Source organism: Plectropomus leopardus, chromosome 5 (genome assembly GCF_026936395.1).
Source record: "Plectropomus leopardus strain MGB_pleo_1.0 chromosome 5, ASM2693639v1, whole genome shotgun sequence".
In the NCBI taxonomy this organism is placed as follows: domain Eukaryota; kingdom Metazoa; phylum Chordata; class Actinopteri; order Perciformes; family Serranidae; genus Plectropomus; species Plectropomus leopardus.
This window is the reverse complement of record NC_142180.1, coordinates 30,099,949-30,120,540: the sequence shown is the minus strand read 5'-3', so window position 1 is coordinate 30,120,540 and position 20,592 is coordinate 30,099,949. Positions and strand designations below refer to the sequence as shown.

General features: G+C 36.7%; 1 protein-coding gene across 1 annotated transcript in view; it reads left to right on the top strand.

The window, feature by feature from the left end:
- The first annotated feature begins 3,284 nt into the window (after positions 1-3,284).
- il12rb2 (interleukin 12 receptor, beta 2a) overlaps positions 3,285-20,592 on the top strand; it is a 39,208-nt gene continuing 21,900 nt past the window's right edge. The window contains exons 1-13 of the mRNA XM_042484147.2: positions 3,285-3,501; positions 3,810-3,939; positions 4,891-5,151; positions 7,588-7,711; positions 7,810-8,000; positions 8,334-8,473; positions 9,429-9,567; positions 11,898-11,971; positions 12,516-12,726; positions 13,403-13,600; positions 14,776-14,877; positions 16,168-16,314; positions 16,451-16,582. Coding sequence (XP_042340081.2) covers positions 3,870-3,939; positions 4,891-5,151; positions 7,588-7,711; positions 7,810-8,000; positions 8,334-8,473; positions 9,429-9,567; positions 11,898-11,971; positions 12,516-12,726; positions 13,403-13,600; positions 14,776-14,877; positions 16,168-16,314; positions 16,451-16,582 — 1,789 coding nt within the window. The 5' untranslated portion in view covers positions 3,285-3,501; positions 3,810-3,869. The remainder of the gene's footprint in view (positions 3,502-3,809; positions 3,940-4,890; positions 5,152-7,587; positions 7,712-7,809; positions 8,001-8,333; positions 8,474-9,428; positions 9,568-11,897; positions 11,972-12,515; positions 12,727-13,402; positions 13,601-14,775; positions 14,878-16,167; positions 16,315-16,450; positions 16,583-20,592) is intronic.

The following is a 20,592-nucleotide window of genomic DNA, read 5'->3' as shown; positions in this document are numbered from 1 at the left end:
TTTCCAGATGCAGAGTCCAAACGGAGGGAAGACAGAAAACCACAATGTTTTGCGACGGGAGCTCCCCAAAGAAACACGGCGCACAAATGTAAGTAAAATCTTCAAAAATGTCATAAAACTTTCGAAAATTTGAATGTTATCCAGATGCAAACGAATATGCAATTTGATCATTATGTCAAGTATTTAGGAAAAATCGCTATTCTCGATGTCGATGTTTAAAAAGTCAGTTCGCTCGCGCTACATGAAAGCAGATGTGTGTTTCAGTGTTTGGAGTCAAACTGGAATGATACTGATAAAACATGTAGCTCAAATATTATTCAATTTAAAAGGAGGTATAAAGAAAAAATAATGGGACATTATGGTGTTTTTCAGTGACAGCCGTGTTAAGAGGGCTGTAATTGATTGTTTCTGTTGTTGCTAAACATAATATGATTATTGAAAAATACAGAAATGTTGGCCTTTTGTTCCAGTTTTTACTGCAGTTTTTGTTATTAGTTAGAAAGGGGCAGGTATTAAAACATTTTCTTCTTCCTGCCCCTGTTTGTTAATGTAATGTGTATAAGTGTTATGAGGAAAAAAAGTGTACAATGGGTTTTTGTTATTGTTTTGAAGACATGAGCAAATATAATATGAATGAATGAAAACAAACAAACGTGTAAACTACGAAGTTTGAGTGACAGAAATGTTAATTATATGATTTGAAGGTACACTGGAGTAATGTGTTAACATATTTTAACTGCTTACAGTAAAGTTACTGCAGAGTGATCATATCTACCACTATAATAACATCAACTAGGTTAAGTGGGTTAGGTTAATATTAGTGGCTGGCATTATAATAAGTTGGTGTTAATTATTTTCATTATTTTTGATTTAGGTTTATGAAGTGTACACTAATATGTAACTTTCTGCTGTAACAACACAGGGACTCCTGAGATGACAGGAGACTCCTACAATGAGGATCAGTTCACAAAGAAGAAATATGCTACAAAGCAGCTGTGGGACTGAGTGACTAGACTTTTTGATTTCCCCATCAATTCATAATTTAATATTTCTTTTAAGCGTGACATAACTAATCAGTTTTTGCCATCTGTTACAGGACACTGATCAAAGTGGAGTGTTTTCTGGGCCTTTTTGAAAGGTTTATTAATGCTGTTCTGGAACAACATTCACTTCTACATTTTTTAAATTATATATATTGTTTTAAACTTTGGTGTAAAATTGATTGTTCTCCGGTAAGTCTGCTGCTTAATGATGATTTAAAGCAGTACTCAAAAGCTGCTGTGGTTATCTGCATGCGCTGCTGCTAAAAAGATGTTGGTGGTCAGGTGGCAACAACCACACACTCTTTTTCCATTCAACAGTGGATTTATTCTTTAATTGAGATTTTGTCTGTGGAGCTCTCTGTCGCTATGAATGGTGCCGGACATGTTATGCTTGAGAAGGAGGAGTCACTCAACTGAGCTACAAATATGAAATTGTATTCATACTTTTTTAAAAAATCTGTTAATTTATAGTGCACATGTAAGAAATTTTGTATATGGAAGTTAGAGAAAGACCTGTGGAGAAGAAAGGGCAGATTAGGGTTGAGGAGCGTTGAAAAGATGCAGGTGTATTTTCTTTATTTTTTTGCTTCACTGTATCTGTTGTTGTTTCTGTAGGGCTGTATAATATGATACATGAAGTTATTTATTCGACTTGCTATGGGAATGTAAAATATGCATTTTATTTGTTATTATTGATATTTATATCTGTCATGTGGACAGCACTTATTGTTTGATTTATACCTGCAAGTTGTGTGGAAAATAGATGAAAACATTAATTCATTCATTGTCCGTAACCACTTGTCCTCGCAAAGGTGGCGGGGGGGGGGGCTGGAGCCAGTCGTAGCTTAAATAAAAACAATTGATCACAAAAAAATTATATATATATATATATATATATATATATATATATATATATATATATATATGTATTCTTACATATCTTTCACTAATCTTTTTATAAATTTAAAATGCTATTTTGTGGCTATCTTTTTCATCCTTAATAAAGCTTTCTCAAGACAACTTTATTCCTGTGTGCTGTTGTCTCGTATATTCAGTTGAGGCTCCTGATGATGTAATGAGTGCTGTCCCGTTGCCTAGGTAAAGATCTCAGCCCCCTCTGAGTGCATTGTGAAAGGGAACTACTTTTTGGAGAGCACTCCAAATCTAAGGGAAGTGACACACTGGGAGAATTAGGATTCAGCCCAAAAGTTAATGTAAGGACAGTCCCTAATGCCAATGTAAATGTGAAGAAGAATACTGATGAAAGGTGACATTGATATTTTGTAAGTCGACTTGTTCAGTAATCAAAACATCCAACATCCTCCAAACGTCTCTAATGACATAAGGTATGAAGAACAAAACCCAGTGTCTCCAAATTGTTCTGATTCCTTTCAAAAACAGAGGGAAATGAGCAAAAAATGAATAATAACAAAAAACATTACAAGAAAATTACCTGCAAAAAGCCAAAAATCAAACAAGAAAATGACATACAAAAGTGCTGAATATAAAAATACATCTATATATTTATTTTAGATATTATATTTTTGTAACGATGTTGAGTATAAGAAAATTATAAATATAGTTTTCTGGACATTTTCCCTTTTTTTGATTATTTTCTCGTAATCCTCCCCTCTTTTTAAAACAAATTTTTAGGAAAATATTCTTATAATTTATGTCACATTTTTTGTCATGTCAGTCATTGCCTTTCCCCTCATACTTTCAAAAGAAACCAAACTATTTTGCTCAATTTTCAAAGGGTCATGTAGCTTGTAAAAGGCATCTGAATGCAGCACAAGAAAACTGGTGTCGATCCAGGTTTTAAAGGATGAACACTATTTAATTATATTTTTACTATTAGGAGGATTTGTGTTAAGATTGGTAAGTGGACAGAAAAAAAATCATGTAATAAGTAATTTACATAAAATGTGAATGATTTATGAGTGCATTAAAATTTCAATATTGCAATGTTTGTGTGTGTTTGGAAAAAAATGGGCTCTGAAAGGGTTAACAGCAAGGGTTATCGAAAGTACTTATTGTACAGTAAAACATTCCCTGTCAGTGTTTCACTATAATGATGTTTTCTGAATAGTATTACAGCTGCATCAACGTATGTTGCATTTTACTGCTGCAAATGTTTGTTTTTGAACAGTATTTATTTTACAGTACTTGAGTAAATGTACTCGGTCACATTCCTCCTCTTTCTAATGATCAGCAGGTTGTTTCTGCACAGCCTCAGTGAGTCTCAGGCTCACTGATGAACTGTGACTTACTGTGTGACTTCAGTGAGTCACATCACGCCAGAGGCGGCAGTCATGTAGTCTGCACGGAGTCTCCGCCGTCAGCTCACCGCAGTCCGGATCCTTCGCTCTCATTAAAGATGTTTGGAGGACCTGATGATGAGATTCAAAAGCCTCAGAAGACAAGAAAAGTTCACATGATGCTCGGATGCGATGTGTTGGTGAGTATGACCTCGTTTTCCCTGTTTGTTTGTTTGTTCATTCATTATTAACCGGACGCAGCTCTCATATATGTCTCTATATCGATTACATGCCTCTACTTAGTATTTATACACGATTTCATATTATCATGCTTTAAATTGGGAAATATTGTTGCCAGCAACCGGGAGGGAAATTCATAAGGTACCGACTGTTTTCCCAGATTTAAACTTTTGATCATGGATATAATCATTATTCCTCAGTACTTAAAATGACTGTGTCCAAAAACTTGAATGACTTACTGCATGTGTGTACTTTTCCTTGTATTTAGGTTAGTTAGCACTTCCTGTGGCGATGTGAGAGACATAAAGAAGAAAGTTACTGATGACTCATGGCGACAATGTCCCAAACATGGTCCTTCTTCACTGTTGTCACGGTGTTGGCTGTGCAGCTTTGCATTGGTAAGATCAAACTGCTGTGTGGACACGTTTATAACAGGTTTTAATGTTTCATGTTAGGTGCATTTTAATATGTTTTTTTCTTCATGTATTTGGAGATAAATGTTAGATTGTGGATATAAGGGAGACCAGGTTTGGTTGTATCAAAAGGATGTTTGTAACAGCACCACTTTCACAAAATAAGGATGACTTAAGAGTTGTGTTACATTTTAATTTAATTTAATTTTATATATTGTTTTGTAAGATCACTTCCTTTCTGAGCTTGTAAAAAAACTATTTGAAGAAGTGTGCATTTACAAGTTTCATGTATGGAAGTAATTCTTTGGACCAAGTTTATATTTTTATTAGTACTGATACTGTTAAAGTTAGAATTATTAAACTTTTATTAGGTTAGGGAGTACCCTCTTCTTTGCTCATTTCAAACCACCATGCTGCTACAGTAAAGCCATGGCTGACAGGGGTGAGGATGGCTGTTGCACCATGTATCTAACTCTTTTTTTAGCATGCCAGGAAACAGATTAGGATTGTGATTGCAAAATTACTAAAATGCATTGGGAAATGCATTAGAAGAAGCTAGAAACATTTCTATTTGTACTAGACTTATAAGGCTTCTCTGGGTCAACATTTGAGAGCTCTAACACAAAAATGCTGGGACAAACTTTTATAACCATGTCTCCCTTACATACATGAAAAGCCTTTCTAGAAAAACATTTCAGTGATTCTCACAGTGTGTGTGTGCGTTCAGTGTGGTTGTTTCAGTTATTATTTATTAGTTTATCAATAATGTTTCTGAAGTTTTACATCTACATAAACATGAAGTGTTTTGTGTAAAGTAAGTGTGCAGAATTTCATTTCCACATCTGCTCCAAATTCAACAAATTCAGTGGCTTTCATATATCTGCAAATTAGATGATATGACGATTCAGGTTTTACATCAATCATTTCTGCTTTTAGGGCAGAAATCCTGTACCACCTGGTCCAGTGCTGGATCTATGGTGCAGCGAGGCTCCAGTTTTAAAGTGTACTGCACCTTCAACTGTAAGTGCAAGGGATCCATGTACAGCGGCCATCCGCCCACACAACAGAGCCACAGTGTGAGCAATTCTACAACTATATACTTTAATGTGGTGAACATAACCAAGAACAGGACATTCAGCTGTCAGTGCAAATGTCCCCGTGCTACGGACCCCTGTGGACTGGACATTTCCACTGGATGTGAGTATGAAACTACAGAGCAGAAAATGCACCCCTGTCTGCAACATTTATCCCACAGAAAAAGTTTTATGTATTCATATTTTAACCCAATCACCACTAAATGTTGGCATTGCACACTTCTGAAAACTATTAATGTGTATTGCATGTTTTTATGTAGCGTTTATGTTAAAACTTTGTGTCTTTACATTTCAACAATGCTGTGGTTAACATAAGGTTATGTTAAGGCAGAAAAACAACTTGGTTATGATTTGGAAAAAATCTTTTCTGTGTTAAAAATACCCAGATTTATTGGCAGAATCATTGTTGGAAATGTCACCTTGCTAAAAAAAACTCCATGTTTTTGGACCATATAACTACTGGAAATGCAGCAGATGTCTCACTAAAAACACACAGTTTTGGCGGTATAATATCTGCTGGAAATGCTGCCAATATCTTGCTAAAAAACATGAGGTTTTGGTAGCACAGTTGCTGCTGGAAATGCTGCTGATATACGAAAACATTTGCTTTTGGTGGCACAAACATTATTGCAAAATGCCACTGATGTTGAGATAAAAAAACATGCATTTGATGGCATAACTTTCACTGAAAATGACACTGATGTCGCACTCAAAAATAGTGTTTTGGTGGCACAAGAGTATATAGTTAAAAACATGTTTTTGGTGGCACAATCGCAACTGGAAATGCTGCCAATGTCTCACTAAAAAACTCAACTTTTTTCGCTAATTCAGTGCTGGAATTGATACAGATGTCACACTGACGTCACCCTGTTTTTGTGGCACAATCACAGCTGGACATGCTGTCAATGTCTTGCTGAAAAACATGCAATTTTGGGCATATTCACAGCTGAAATAGGTCGTTTGCTAAAAAAAACACCTCCTTTTGGTGCCACAGATGTCTTGCTTTATCATACCAGTTTGTTTGTTTTTTATGCAAAATTATTGCTGGAAATGGCACAGATCACCAATTAAAAAATGCCTGCTTTTGGTGAAACAATCACAGCTGAAAATGACACCAATATCTCTCCAAAAAACACCTGTTTTTGTTGTTTGTTGGTCTCAAACAGTCATCTGCATTGGTCTGCACATCCACAATCCCCTCCACCTCCAGAGCTCATATACATGTGATCTGAACTACGTCACTTTAGAAATGTTAATAATATACAAACTAATTTAATGTATCTGTGGTTTGCAAAAATGTACAATTTTCTTCTGGCGATTATTTGAAATAGTACTGACCAAACCTTAAATTCAAGAGGAAAAGTACATGACACCATTGCAGGGTGTTTGAGGGTGAGACTTTTACATCTTAAGGCATGAAAGAAGAAAAAAAACCCAGCTTGTTCTGCTTTCTCTTCTAAACTTAGATTACATGCTGATTGCATGGTGCAGACTGGGTGCAGCTAAGTGTTGACAAGTTCTGACCACAGAGCTGTTTCAAACTGAGGACTAAGAACAAACTTGTTGTTTGTGACACATGCCGAGTACCAGTTCCCTGACATGGAACATATACACAATATTATTAATATAAATACGTCTTCTGAAGTTATATATCCAATACTGAATCTGTTTATGCAGTGTAACTGATAACATAAGGGAATAGCACAGTATCATTTTATGGATTACTATGAATGATTATTTGTGCTTTTTGGGGATACAACCATCTGAGTGGAATGGTAATATTCTTCCAAATTGGATGTAGTAAAGTGTCGCAATGACAACTAACCCCTAAAGTCCAAAATATGACTTTTCTTTAAAATCATGAACACAAGATAATAACTTTGATCTTGTGCACACAAGTAAATTATCTTGTGGGAACAAGTTGTTATCTTTTTTTTTCCTGTTGTGATGTTATTGTTGCACTCATGCTTTGTTCTTCTGACCTCTTTCTTTTTTTGTAGCACTTTATAACCTAGGCTTCAAAAGGTGCAAATAAATACAATTTTACAATTCATAAATACAATTTTTACTTACTATAATCTGATAATAACCTGTTCCCACAAGATAATTTACTTGTTCCCATAAGATATTAACTTGTTCACTTAAGATATGAACCTGTTCCCACAAGTTAATTAGCTTGTTCCCACAAGTTAATTAGCTTGTTCCCACATATTAACTTGTTCCAACAACACAAGTACCTTATTCCCACAAGATTTTAACTTGTTATCACAAGATAAAAACTTGCTCCCACTTGATATTAACCTGTTCCCACAAGATATGAAGTTCTTCTTATAAGATAGTAACCTGTTCCCACAAGATAATTAACTTGTGTGCAAAAAATAAAAAATATCACCTTTCAGGACCTCAGAGGCTCCACATGTACCAACAAGTATTACAGCAGTTTCAAATGTTTTTTAAAAGCCTTGTTTCGGATGATTGTTTGGTTGATTTTTTATGCTTTATACTTTTCATTAAGCTCTCCGTCTGCTTTGTCCTCCAGATCTTCCCGAGCGCCCCAAAATTATTTCCTGCATCTACAAGGTCAAATATAAAGAAGGGGGAGACGTGTTCTGCACCTGGAACGCAGGACGAGATACTTTACTGAGGAACAGTTCGGTGTTGTGGTGAGTTTGAAACAAAATTGAATTGAGAAGTCAACAAAACAATGATATCATGTTGCTTGTATCAGCTGTCAAATGAAACTTGTCTGTGTGTGTTCCAGGGTGAGAAATGCATCTAGAAACCACACAGATGAACCAGTGCCATACAAAGGCTCCAGTAAGGGAACTGATTCACACTCTGCCAGTTTCACTGTGTCTGGCTCCATCCAGCTGATCTCTGTGTGGGTCCAAACCCAAAACGCACTGGGCTCTGCAGTGTCCGTCACCATCAACTACACACTCAGTGACATCGGTAAGACAGCAGAACTTTATCAGTCACTCAGTCGCATGTTTGATGAGATGCATAGCAAATTCTGCAGAAAAAACGTGTTATGTTTCATGTCTCATTACATAAAACTAAAATGATATTTGACTGGAACTTGAAAGCAGATTTAAAGTAAAATGTGTCCATTTATGCTTAAATATACAGTAACGATGCTGTGAAATCATCTGAAATCTGTTCAATCACAGCAACCAAAATGTCAGTCGTCTCATTTGCCCTACGCGGCCTGTCTGGTGACATTTGCTCATGTCTTTTGTTTTTATTTTGTCTGACTGCTCTTGGTGACCGTGTTGATCTGAGCAGCGATGCCGTCAGCTCCTGTTCTTAGCCAGCTGAAGTGCTCTTCCCGAGTGTGCATCGTAACAGTGGAACAACCTGCTGGGACTCAGTACCTGGAGATCCAACATGGAGCAGGGGCACAGACGTGGACATCTTCATACTCAGTAAGTCTTAACTAGTCCATGTTGATTTGAAAATCTAGGCACTGTCAATGAGATGTCAGGAGAGATACTGCGAAAGGTTACTTTCAGGGATAGTTCGAATTTTTTTAAGTTGGGGTTGTATGAAGTACTTACTCCATAGTTGGTGTTCTACCTGAAAGTTTTGTCAAAATTGCCAGTAAGGAGCGTCCAGTAGCTCAGTGGGTATTGTAGACGCCCCATGTTCAAAGGCAATGTCCTCGCTGCAGTGGCACTCGTGGCCCCTTGCTGCATGTCTTCCCCCCGCTCTCCCCCTTGCACACTTAGATTTTGTCATGTCAAATAAAAGGCAAAAAAAAATATCTGTAAAAATGGCCAGTAAAATCTCAGGAGGGAGTCAGGCTGCAGCCTTGGACATTTACTACAGGCAGGAATATTGAAGTATCAGGAGCATTCACTCCTGGATGTGTTTAAGCTTCTGCCTGTAAGATGCTTGTTCAGGGACTAAGAGATTTCACATTTCCTTCATTCGAAGTGCTATTGGTTTACCCTGTCTGCATGTCCCTTGGGGACTTGCACATTTCCTCTCTTGTACATGTATAGCCTATTCAGTATGTGCACCTCCACGATTTATTGTGTGGATTTGTCTTTTGGCTGTTGTCTATCTTATTGTGTTCTTATTTGAACTTTGGCTGCAAAACAAATTTCCCTGACAAAAAAGATAACTTTGAACCCTTTGAAGACCAACAGTCACTGCATGATCTGACCTCACAGGTCTTCTGCTGATTCAAAGCCAAAGGCAGAGATGAGTGTCAGGATGATGTGCTCAACGTTGCATAAGTTTCAAAATCAAGCTGAAATTTGAACACTTGTCCTCTATCAGGTGCTCTTGCAGTGTGATCATAAATGTTGGAACGTAGATTAATACATTTCAGTCAAATAAAATAAGTTAAAAACCCCCACATATCTTGACTTACAGGGTTTGCAGATGAGTGCTGTGCAGGTTGGGTCCTTTCTGGAGCCCTACAGGTTGTACCATTTCACAGCCAGATCCAAATTCAGCACCGGCCTGTGGAGCGAGTGGAGTGCGAGTGTTTCCAGCTGGACTCAAGAAGAAGGTAAGCAAACCTCCTGTATTAACCTGCAGCACCTCAGGACTGCTCAAAGAGCTGACCTTCGTGTATTTTTGCACTTCCTGAGTGAAAGCACAACCTATTTACATGCAAACAATTAGATCTGAAGGGGGTATTTCTAGTATTCTAGTATTTCTATGGCACTTTATCAATGAAAGCCATCAAATGTTGCAGTACTGTTTCCTTTCTTTGGGGTTTTTGAAGTAGTTATCAGCTCACTACTTGCCGTCTGCAGGATACATGTAAGCCACCAAAACAGGCTTTATTTTTGATTGTGTAATGAGAGCAAATCCATTCATGAGTGATGAGAAGCAGTGTCAGTGGCTCACACTGAGATTTTAATAACATGTTAATAGTAAACTTTAGGAGTCTTATTACGTATCAGTCAAATGTTGAGCCAAAGTAAAAAAAAAAGTGAAAACTTTGATGCTTCATTGGAAATACGATGAATACTGATAGTGTGAAGATACGCAGGTCTCTTTCCAGATATAAGACATGAATGTGCAGCTGTGACGTCATCAGCTTTCCACAAGCTGTCAGTTTTTGTGAAGGGTATTTGCATTATCTTTGCTTAAGTATGTTTCAACCCTCAGGGCCCGCTTTAATATCACACACACACACACACACACACACACACACACACACACACACACACACACACACATACATTACTGCTCTGAGCACAAAATGCACTTTTCAGAATCAAGGTTTTAAGAATATTATACAATAATATTATTTTCTTCTTTTATTGAATTAATATTTAACAAAATTCCTCATAATAAATATCAAACATCCATTAAGTTTTTAGTATTTTATCCCTTTAAATGCCAGGTTTTTTTATATGATGCCACTATGTTTTTAGATAATAAACATACACTAAATATTTTGAATAAACTACATGCAAGGTAGTTTTTTATTTATTTTTTATTATCACAGCCTGGGATATGTCAACGATTAGAAGCAACATTGACAGTGCACCTAGTGGAAATAGCATGTATTTTCTCCAGATGCCATATATGGTTAAGAAAAAAGACATTGTTAGGAATGACACCCAGAAACAATACAATGCATGTTTTTGTTCTTTGATGGCTGTGGGATCAAAAATTGCAGTTGCACTGAACAGTATGAATGTAACATGTTTATTTACACAGTGTATTTTGGACTTATTGTAGGAGCTGAGCTGGAAATTCAAAGATTAAACAAAAATACACAATCTTGCCAAAATGTATGCCATATACAATAAACACAGCCAGAATTATCTAAAAATTAAGAACGAAAAGTACGTAAAATGCATCAAACAAACCCTAAGGGTTAAACACTTAAATCATGCTCATATGTCTAACTTCCTCTTTATCCTCGAGGAGCACAATGATGTCAAAGCCACACATGTGATTTCTGATATTTCGGGCAGCCACTGGTTTCAGCCAGGATGGTGTGACTCCCCTTACAGAGATTTGAAACATAATTGAGGAAGCTGATCAACCACAATAAACAATTAGTTGTCTTTTGAAACTAATAACAATATTTAATAGAAGTGCATCTGTTAGAAGATGCTGGAGGTGTGGACTCGAGTCACAAATTTGACTTCAGACTCAACTTGACAAAAAGGACTTGCAACCTGACTTGGACTCTAATACCAGTGACTCATGATGTTACTTTGACTTGAGCCTTCTTACGTGAATAGTACTTGCCACCTTCCACCAAACCCAAAAAGTGTATTATTTAAAAATTGTGCACCAAAACAATTCATTTCCAGTTATTTCCTGAATCAAGTAACATTAACACTTTTCATTCCCAGCAAGTGGACACTTAACTCTTTAAAAGCTGCATGAACATCAGTTTGTTTTCTTGTGCTGCGTTCAGATCCCTTTCACGAGCATTTAAACCTTTGACACCTGAACAAATTGGTTTGATTTTTTTAGAAAACACGAGGGGAAAGGCAATGAGCAACTTGGCAAAAAATGTCTCGCAAACTGCAAGAAGTAAAAGGTGACGAGATAATTACCCTTAACTTTGTTTTTAAAAACAGGGTGGGAAGGAGGATGTGGAGAAAACCTTATTCAGAATTTTAGATTATATATATTATATTTTTAGACTATATATATATATGAGTGTGTGTGTGTGTATGTATGTATATGTATATAGTGAAAATTCCAGCAAAAATGACACAAAGTTATTTTCATAAAAGTTACCGCCTGCAGCTTAAACAATGTCTTCTCACTCATTCATTGAACAAAAATACTAGATTTTTTTGCAACCTTTTTATGTATGATTTCAGTGTTGTTGTCCAGTGATGGATTATTTTATTGTTTTAGCTCCGGGCAAAGAGTTGGATATGTGGTATGCTGAACCAGCCTCTGACTTTAACTCCCTGAGAGTTTATTGGAAGGTGAGTCTTAAATAAAAAAATGGAAGTTTTTCAGTTGTTTGAATTCTGAATTATTGTAAAGGATAATACACATTAACACGGCTGCACAGTTTCATAGGTTTGTAAGGTCCGTGTGTTCCCTCTCCCCTCTCTCACTCTGTGTGGGCGTGCGGTATTGTTGCCATAGTAACACATTCTGATCTTCCTGCTTCACTACAACTTTCTGCACACATTAAAGGTCAACCCTTGACCACTTATGAGGTGTGACACCCTCACACACACACTCACACATCCCTACCCTCTTATCACACACGTACACACACGTAAACACACACACACACACTCATTTAATGTCACCTAAAGACAGTGAGAGATAAGTGAAACCTGACGGCAGACACAGCAGTTTCAGTTTACAAGAAAAGGGGAGCTGAACAGAAATGATGTGTGTTGATTTTAAGCATCCTGCAGTCAAATCCAAGGCAAATTAATGCTCACGCCGTTGTTTCTTCCCCTAAACAAAAGCACAAATATGGTGTCAAACTTTCAAACCTTTCTCTGACTACAGGAGCCGAACATTTCCATCTCCAGGGGGAAAATCACAGAGTACAAAGTCAGCGTTTACAGCCAAAACTCTGGGCTGATCAGCTTTAATAACACAAGTGCTGATACGAGGAATTATTCGGTCCTGTTCTGTGTCGACTGTGAAGTGACAGTGTGGGCTTGTAACTCCAAAGGACCGTCACCTCCTGCCAGAATTTCAGTCCATCATACAAAAGGTAAAAAAAAAAGGGAGCTGACTCTGCGTGGGTGAATGATTTATTCCAGTCAACACCACTCTGTAATGCATATGTAACATATGGTGAAAATATTTTCCATATTTTTATTTCTATTTATGTATAAGTTGTGCTGTACATTGTGGCATTACTCACATATTTTTGTTACTACAACTTAACATAGTAGTTGTATCCATTCTAATGTAGTATAATTCACATATTTTTATGTTTTTTACACAATTTACATACTTAGCATTTTATACATATTTAATATTTTTGATATTTTACATACTAGTATTAAACACTTGCAGCATAATACATATATTTTTTGTATTTTTACACACTTTATGTACTTAGAATTTATACATATTTACTATTTTTTATTTCTTACATACTAGTATTAAACATTAATACAGTAATACACATATTTTTGTTATTTTACTTCTTATTTTCATGTTTCTCATTTTCTACTTTCTTGTAATGCTGTATGCTTTGTGTCACAATTTCCCCCTGCAGGGATCAGTAAAGTATTTCTCATTCTGATTCTTTGTAATTATGCCATGCAGCCAGAATTGACCAGTTTGTGGTTGAGCAGCCTTGTTAAACAGTTACAGGCAGATATCAGATGCATTAGTAATACTGAGGGTGAAGCTGGTGTCTATGTGATTCTCTCTTGCAGTGAAAGTGAGGCAGCTCCAGCCTCCTCAGGATGTGCGAGTAACTGCAGACAACCAAAGTGTCACCATCTCCTGGAGGAAACACGACACTGCACCGCCTGACTCGGAGTACGTGGTGGAGTGGTTCCCAGAGGGCCACAAGCTGGAGGAGCTCAGATGGGTCCGACTGGGCAGGAACGACAACCACACTGTTGTTACAGGTGAAGCATGTAGGATCGAATGAATGAATAATGGAATAGTGTAGAGCACTATATTTGATATTTACTTTTAATGGTCTTAAAGATATGAAATGGATTTTGAGCTATCTTTAGTTTTTCTTGTGATTTAATCAATAAGTTTCCAGATATTTTATTTTCTCAACTATCGAAGAGATAAATCATTACGTAGAGCGACTGTTTATGTGACAGTCTTTGAGTTTGTGTTGATTGCTGTGTGTTGCGTTGGTGATTTTACGTGTTTAGTCAAACTGTGAGTGTGAATGTTATGTGTGTTTATGTAATAGAGTAACTGCAATATTGTTAGTGGAAATAATGGAGCCATCCAGGAAGAGTAGCTACAGTTTAAAACAGAAGTTAATGAAGATCTTAATAAACAAACAAACAATGACTGACTTTATTTCAGTTACATGCATCATGAGAAACAGATTATTTCACTCATTCTTTTTAAATCAATGACAGAAAAAGGAATAGGATGAAGCCCAAGGCTTATTTTTGCCTATCCTAAATCAACCAAAGGATAACTCAGAATAACAGCAACAAAAAAATTATAATAATAAAAAAATCTTTATTATATTTCTCTTTTTTTTCACATTATAATCGTTCCTGAAATACTGTACTCTATAACTGTTTTATATAATTATTTGTTATCATTTTATCTATCTAAAGGCTTTAGGAGAGAGAAAGGAGAGCAACACTATTACAACTTATCACTGAGTCCCTTCAATAATTTGACTCCAAAAGCTGAAATAAAACCACATTTTATATTTGTTCCGACTTTACATGTTTCAAAAATGAACAACCTTCTTAAATTACAATCCCCATTCTCTGTTAAAAAGAAATAAAAATAAAAGAATACTTACCGAAAGGTTTTTGTTTACAACTCGAAAAATTACTTCTAATGTTAAAATACACAATGTCTACAAATCTGAAGGTTTTTGGTCCTCTAAAAATATTTGTAGAATCATAATATCCAGCTTTATGTATTATCCTAAGGGCTCTTTTATGAAGTTAAATTAAAGGTTCTAGACTTGTTTTAATTTTATATTTCCCCAAAATTTCAGCACAGTAAGACATATATGTGTAAATACTTTTTTTCTGTTCCATGCATTTTATTTCTGGTTGCTCACTGATGTATATCACCATCATTCTGTATGCAGATATTAAGCCTTTTGAGTGCTACGAGGGAGCTGTGCATGTTTTCTATAATGGGAGCTCAGTGAGTAGGACCAGATTTACAGGTGTCGCCACTCTGACATCAGGTAAGATCTAAGCTCTCTGCACATAAAATGATCATTTGTATCAATTTCTTACCCCTTGTTATGTTAAATTTGTGAAGAAAACTTGTTTTTCTCACATGCCTCCACAGTAAACAAGGAATCCAAAAAAGAGAGGAAAATCTTAATGAATTGGAGTTTAAAGGGGATGGCATTTAACAGTATAAAAACTATATCAAAACATCTGTTTACAAACTCACACAACTCAGGCAGTATAATCCAGCTCTTATTTATCCAGTCATATGCTCAGTAATTCCCAAATGCATGCACTTTTGAAAAAAAAATTACTATTTAAAACACTTCCACAAATGAGTATCATGCTTAGAAAAGTGTTTGAACTCACACTCACATTTCATATAGCGCATTTGACCATACACGCTTGCCTAAGTGTACTACTCATCTGTGCATGAGACTGGTTTCCGGAACAGGTATGAAAAGTGTCTCGGATTTGACAGCATTTTTTTCTCATTCTTGTCTTGGTCTCAAACAAAAAAGAAAAAGGATTTTATTTCAAACCTGTAAGGATTACAACTGTGTTGAAGTTTAGCATTTTTATTCTACTACTACTAATAATAGTAATAATAATATCATAATCATCACAAAATTGCCTGTGCAGAAAAGCGGTGTTGACTGAAGATTTTGAATGTTGTTTTTGTGTTTGTATTTGTATTGTTAATAGAAAACAATGAAAATTATGTCTGAAATTCCTTTGGATTATTTTATCAAGACATGACTTATACACTTGTACTTACATAGTGTACAGTATATGGCTATAAAAGCGGTGAATGAAGTGGAATCATGATTTGTTTTCTGTGGATGATTTTATGGAAATCTTTCAAATCAATTTGAAGATGATCTGCATGTTCCATATTTATAGTAACTGTGTCATACAATGCAGAAGACTGGACTGGTCTTGGTCTTGATTCGGTCTTAGCCTCTCATCTTATGTTGGTCATGACTTGGTGTTGGTTTAGGAGTGCTTATCCTTTTCTGGAGCATAGGTTTCTTGTGTTTTAGTTGAACTGACTTGATTACAAGCTTAAATGGATAAATGAGATTTGGATTATAGTGCATGAGTTGAATGAGAGTTTGTAAATTACATGTTTTGATATAGTTGTGCTGTTATTAAATATAGTCCCATATGAATTTCGGATTCTTTGATTACTGTGGAGACGTGTTGATTAATAGTTTATCATTTTTCATAGACATAACAGGTAAACAAATATCATTTGTCCTGTTGAGCAGTCTTTTTGGTCCTTGCTGGTATGTTTGCAGTGCCAGCAGTTGTTCCGTCAGTCCAGGAGATGGTTGAAGGAAACAAAGTGAAAGTGACTTGGAAAGAGATTCCCAGGGGTCAGCGTGGGGGCTGCGTCACCAAGTATACCATCTATTTAGACGACGACAGTGAACACCAGCAGACTTGTAAGAACTCTTTATCTCCACTGAAACATCTTGTACGCTGAGATTATTGCATGATGTTTGTAGCACGCTCTCTTTGGATGCACACAGTCAGAAGAGTAACTTTCCTGTGCTGTGTGTAAATGAATTTGTATTTCAGACTCTATACCAGCATCAGAGAGGATGCACATCATCAAAGACCTGCCTCCAGCTGTCTACAGCCTGTGGATGACTGCTTCAACTGCTGCAGGAGAAGGCGCTGCAAGTCCAAATGTCAAGTTTTTCATCCAGCGTAAGCAACTTTCAAATTTTCTTTTAAACAGTGGTTTAAAATTTAAGAACTTGATTTGCTTTCTTGTCAAGAGATACATGAGCCTGGCTTTGACATTTAACTTTTTCCATAGTATAGTATGTTGGCTAAAATCACGCAAAAACGTCATAATATAGGATGTCTTCAAAAATCGCCTAAAATGGTCATAATATAGTATGTTGTGAAAAATCACCCCAAAATGTTATAGTATAGCATGTCAAAAAATGGTCAAAAAAGTCGTGTATCCAAATGTTGAAAGAGTCGTAGTATGGCATGTTTAAATATTTTTTAGCAAGGCATGTTAAAAAACAGTCCAAAAAGTGCTTTAAAGTCATTGTATAGTATGTCGAAAAACGCCATACTATAGCATGTATGACTCTAAATGGCGAAAATAGTCATAGTATAGCATTTCGAAGCTGTTATAGTATAGTATGTTGAAAAAAATGGTCCAAAACGACATAGAATAGTATGTCAAAATATAACATGTACAAAAAACAACTGAAAACCACATGAAAAAAGGACCAAAAAAAGGGCTGAAAACAACATAGAATAGCATGTTGAGACACATCATTGTATAGCATGTTGAAAAAAAGGCCAAAAACAACATATTATAGCATGTCACAAAAATGGCCGAAAACGGCATTGTATAGTATGTCGAAAAATGTCAAAATATGACAACCAAGTCATTATGCACCCATGATGGTGTCAGTATGTTTGGCAGCTTGTTGTCCGTCGCATCTCTTCTACTTTCTACCTGTTTTATGTCATTGCTCTGCTCTGATTTGTCTGTTGCTGGGATGTTTTAGCTCTTTAGCTTTTTGTCTGCCATCACCAAGCTCCTCTCAGCATCCGAGTTTCTGGTGAGACTTAAATGCTGTTTCGGCATGAATTGGGAGATCGGTCTGCAGGCCTTCCTTCCTCTTTGGCTGACATTCCTGCTCCGCTCACCTTACGTCCCTCCCTGCAAGAGACACTGGAGCTGCAGGCCACTGCTGCTCTAGGTCCAAATACGCCGCCTGGCCCCCCCGCACCCCCCAATCTGTCCAGCCTAAAGATGGAAACTGCGCCTGTTGTTTCGCCCACAAGATCCACTTTCCTTGGCCAGAGCATAAAGCGAGTTGGCCGTGCTGCATTGTGTGGATCGCTGGTGGCCCTTGCTGAGTGTGACCTGCTGTCGGTGTCTCTTCCTGGGCAGCTGAGATCACCCAGAGGCCGTGTTGTGCCCACTGTGCGCGACTGTGAACGTTGCCTTGAGGATGGCTTTAATCAATGTTAGATCTCTGGCTAACAAGACTTTCCTGTTGAATGATTTTTGCGGGCTGGATTTTCTGTTTTTGACAGAGACGTGGCTACATACTGATGAGTCCATTCCTTGCTTAGAGCTTTTTTCCTGCATTTTCTCAGCTCCCCTTGGACCACTGGCAAAGTTGGAGGGCTAGTCTGTGTCTTTAAATCTCGCGTTCACTGTCAACAGATTCCAGCTTTGAGCTGCAGCTCTTTAAACTGAGTTTCTCTCCTCCTCTGTTGTGTGCAGTGAGATACCGTCCAACAAAATATAATAAGGACTTTATTTTTGACCTTTTATACAATATTTGAACTTTCTCTCTGCAATCTTGGTGAACAGTGATCATTTTTTGATTTGCGGTGATCTGAATATCTATGTGTGCTGTAGACTAGACCTCTGTCCTCGGTGGGTATTTGGCCCAACACATGAGAAGGGGCACAAACTAGACCTAGTGCTGTCTCATGGTCTGCCTGTCTGTGTCAGTGAAATATGTAATTGTGCTTGTAATTCTGATCACTTGCCTGTGTTGTTGTCTGTTTCCGTCCCCTGCCCTGTTGTCAGTTCACGGCTACCCACCCACTGCTTTCGTATTTTACACTCTAATGCTCAGCTGCATCTACAACTTTTAGTGACCTTATATGTTCAATTGGGGATGGGTGTAGTGCCCGTAGTGCTGAAGGGCTTGTTGCCCTTTTTACTTCTGCACGCGGCTGAAAACCTCATAAAATATTGTGCTGAGACACATAATAGAATTGAATGTTGATAAAATGGCCAAAAACACCATTATATGTATGTCAAAAAAATGACAAAAAAAATCATACTATAGTGTGTCAAAAAATCAAAAATCAAAAAATCAAAAAATTTGACATGTCCAAACAACAGCTGAAAACCACATAAAAAAGCGTGCAGAGAGACATCATAGCATAGAATGTAGGAAAAATGGCCTAAAACACGATAATAAAACATCTTAAAAAAAAGGCAGAAAATGCAATACTATAGTATGACCGAAAAATGTCAAAATATGACATTTCCAAAAAAAACCACATAAAATAGTGTGTTGAGATGGGTCATTTAGTAGAATATTGCAAAATCAGCTAAAAAAAACAACATAATATAGCGTGTTGACAAAATGACCAAATGCAATTCTATAGTATAGCAAAAAAAGTCAAATATGACACATCCCAAAAACAGCTGAAAACAACTAAAACAGCCTAAAACTGCATGCCATGACATACTAGAGCATATAAAGTTGGAAAACGGCAAAAATCACCATTATATATGTTTGGATTTTGGCTTTAACATGTCTAGTAAATAGTTTGAGTCCCCTACAGTAGCCTGATGAGACGCGACATTACAAAGAAAGTTGCAACAATGTCTTAAAAAAACATAATTTGGCATGTGGAAAAAATGACCGAAAAAGCAAGGCTATAGTACAACAAAAATGTCAAAATATGACATGTCCCATAATCAGCTTAAAACCATATTACACCACATAAAATACCTTTTCAAGACATGCCACTTCAAAAAAAGTTTCAAAAAGGGCCAAAAACACCATAACTTGGCATGTGAAAAAATGACCGAAAAAGCAAAAATGTCAAAATATGACATGTCCCAAAAACAGATGAAAACAACATTAAACCACATAAAAAAACCTTTCCAAAACAGGCCATTGCAAAAAAAGTTTCAAAAAGGTCCAAAACCACCAGAATTTGGCATGTGAAAAAAAATGACCGAAAAAGCAAGGCTATAGTATGGCAAAAATGTCAAAATATGACATGTCCCAAAAACAGCTGAAAACCACCTTAAACCACATAAAATAGCCTGCCGAGACGTGCCATTGCAAAGAAAGTTTCAAAAAGGGCAAAAAATACTATAATTTGGCATGTGAAAAAATGACCGAAAAAGCAAGGCTATAGTATGGCAAAAATGTCAAAATATGACATGTCCCAAAAACAGCTGAAAACCACCTTAAACCACATACAATACCTTTACAAGACAGGCCATTGCAAAGAAAGTTGCAAAAAGGTCCAAAAACACCATAATTTGGCATGTGGAAAAAATGACCGAAAAAGCAAGGCTATAGTATGGCAAAAATGTCAAAATATGACATGTCCCAAAAACAGCTGAAAACCACCTAAAACCACATACAATACCTTTACAAGACAGGCCATTGCAAAGAAAGTTCCAAAAAGGGCCAAAAACACCATAATTTGGCATGTGAAAAAAAATGACAGAAAAAGCAAGGCTATAGTATGGCAAAAATGTCAAAATATGACATGTCCTAAAAACAGCTGAATACCACTTTGAACCACATAAAATAACCTGCCGAGACGCGTCGTTGCAAAGAACGTTGCAAAAAAAAGCCAAAAACACCATAATTTGGCATGTGGAAAAAATGACCGAAAAAACAAGGCTATAGTATGGCAAAAATGTCAAAATATGACATGTCCCATAAACAGCTGAAAACCACCTTAAACCACATAAAATAGCATGCCGAGTTGCGCCATTGCAAAGAAAGTTGCAAAAAGGGCCAAAAACAACATAATTTGGCATGTGGAAAAAATGACCGAAAAAGCAAGGCTATAGTATGGCAAAAATGTCAAAATATGACATGTCCCATAAACAGCTGAAAACCACCTTAAACCACATAAAATAGCCTGCCGAGTTGCGCCATTGCAAAGAAAGTTGCAAAAAGGTCCAAAAACAA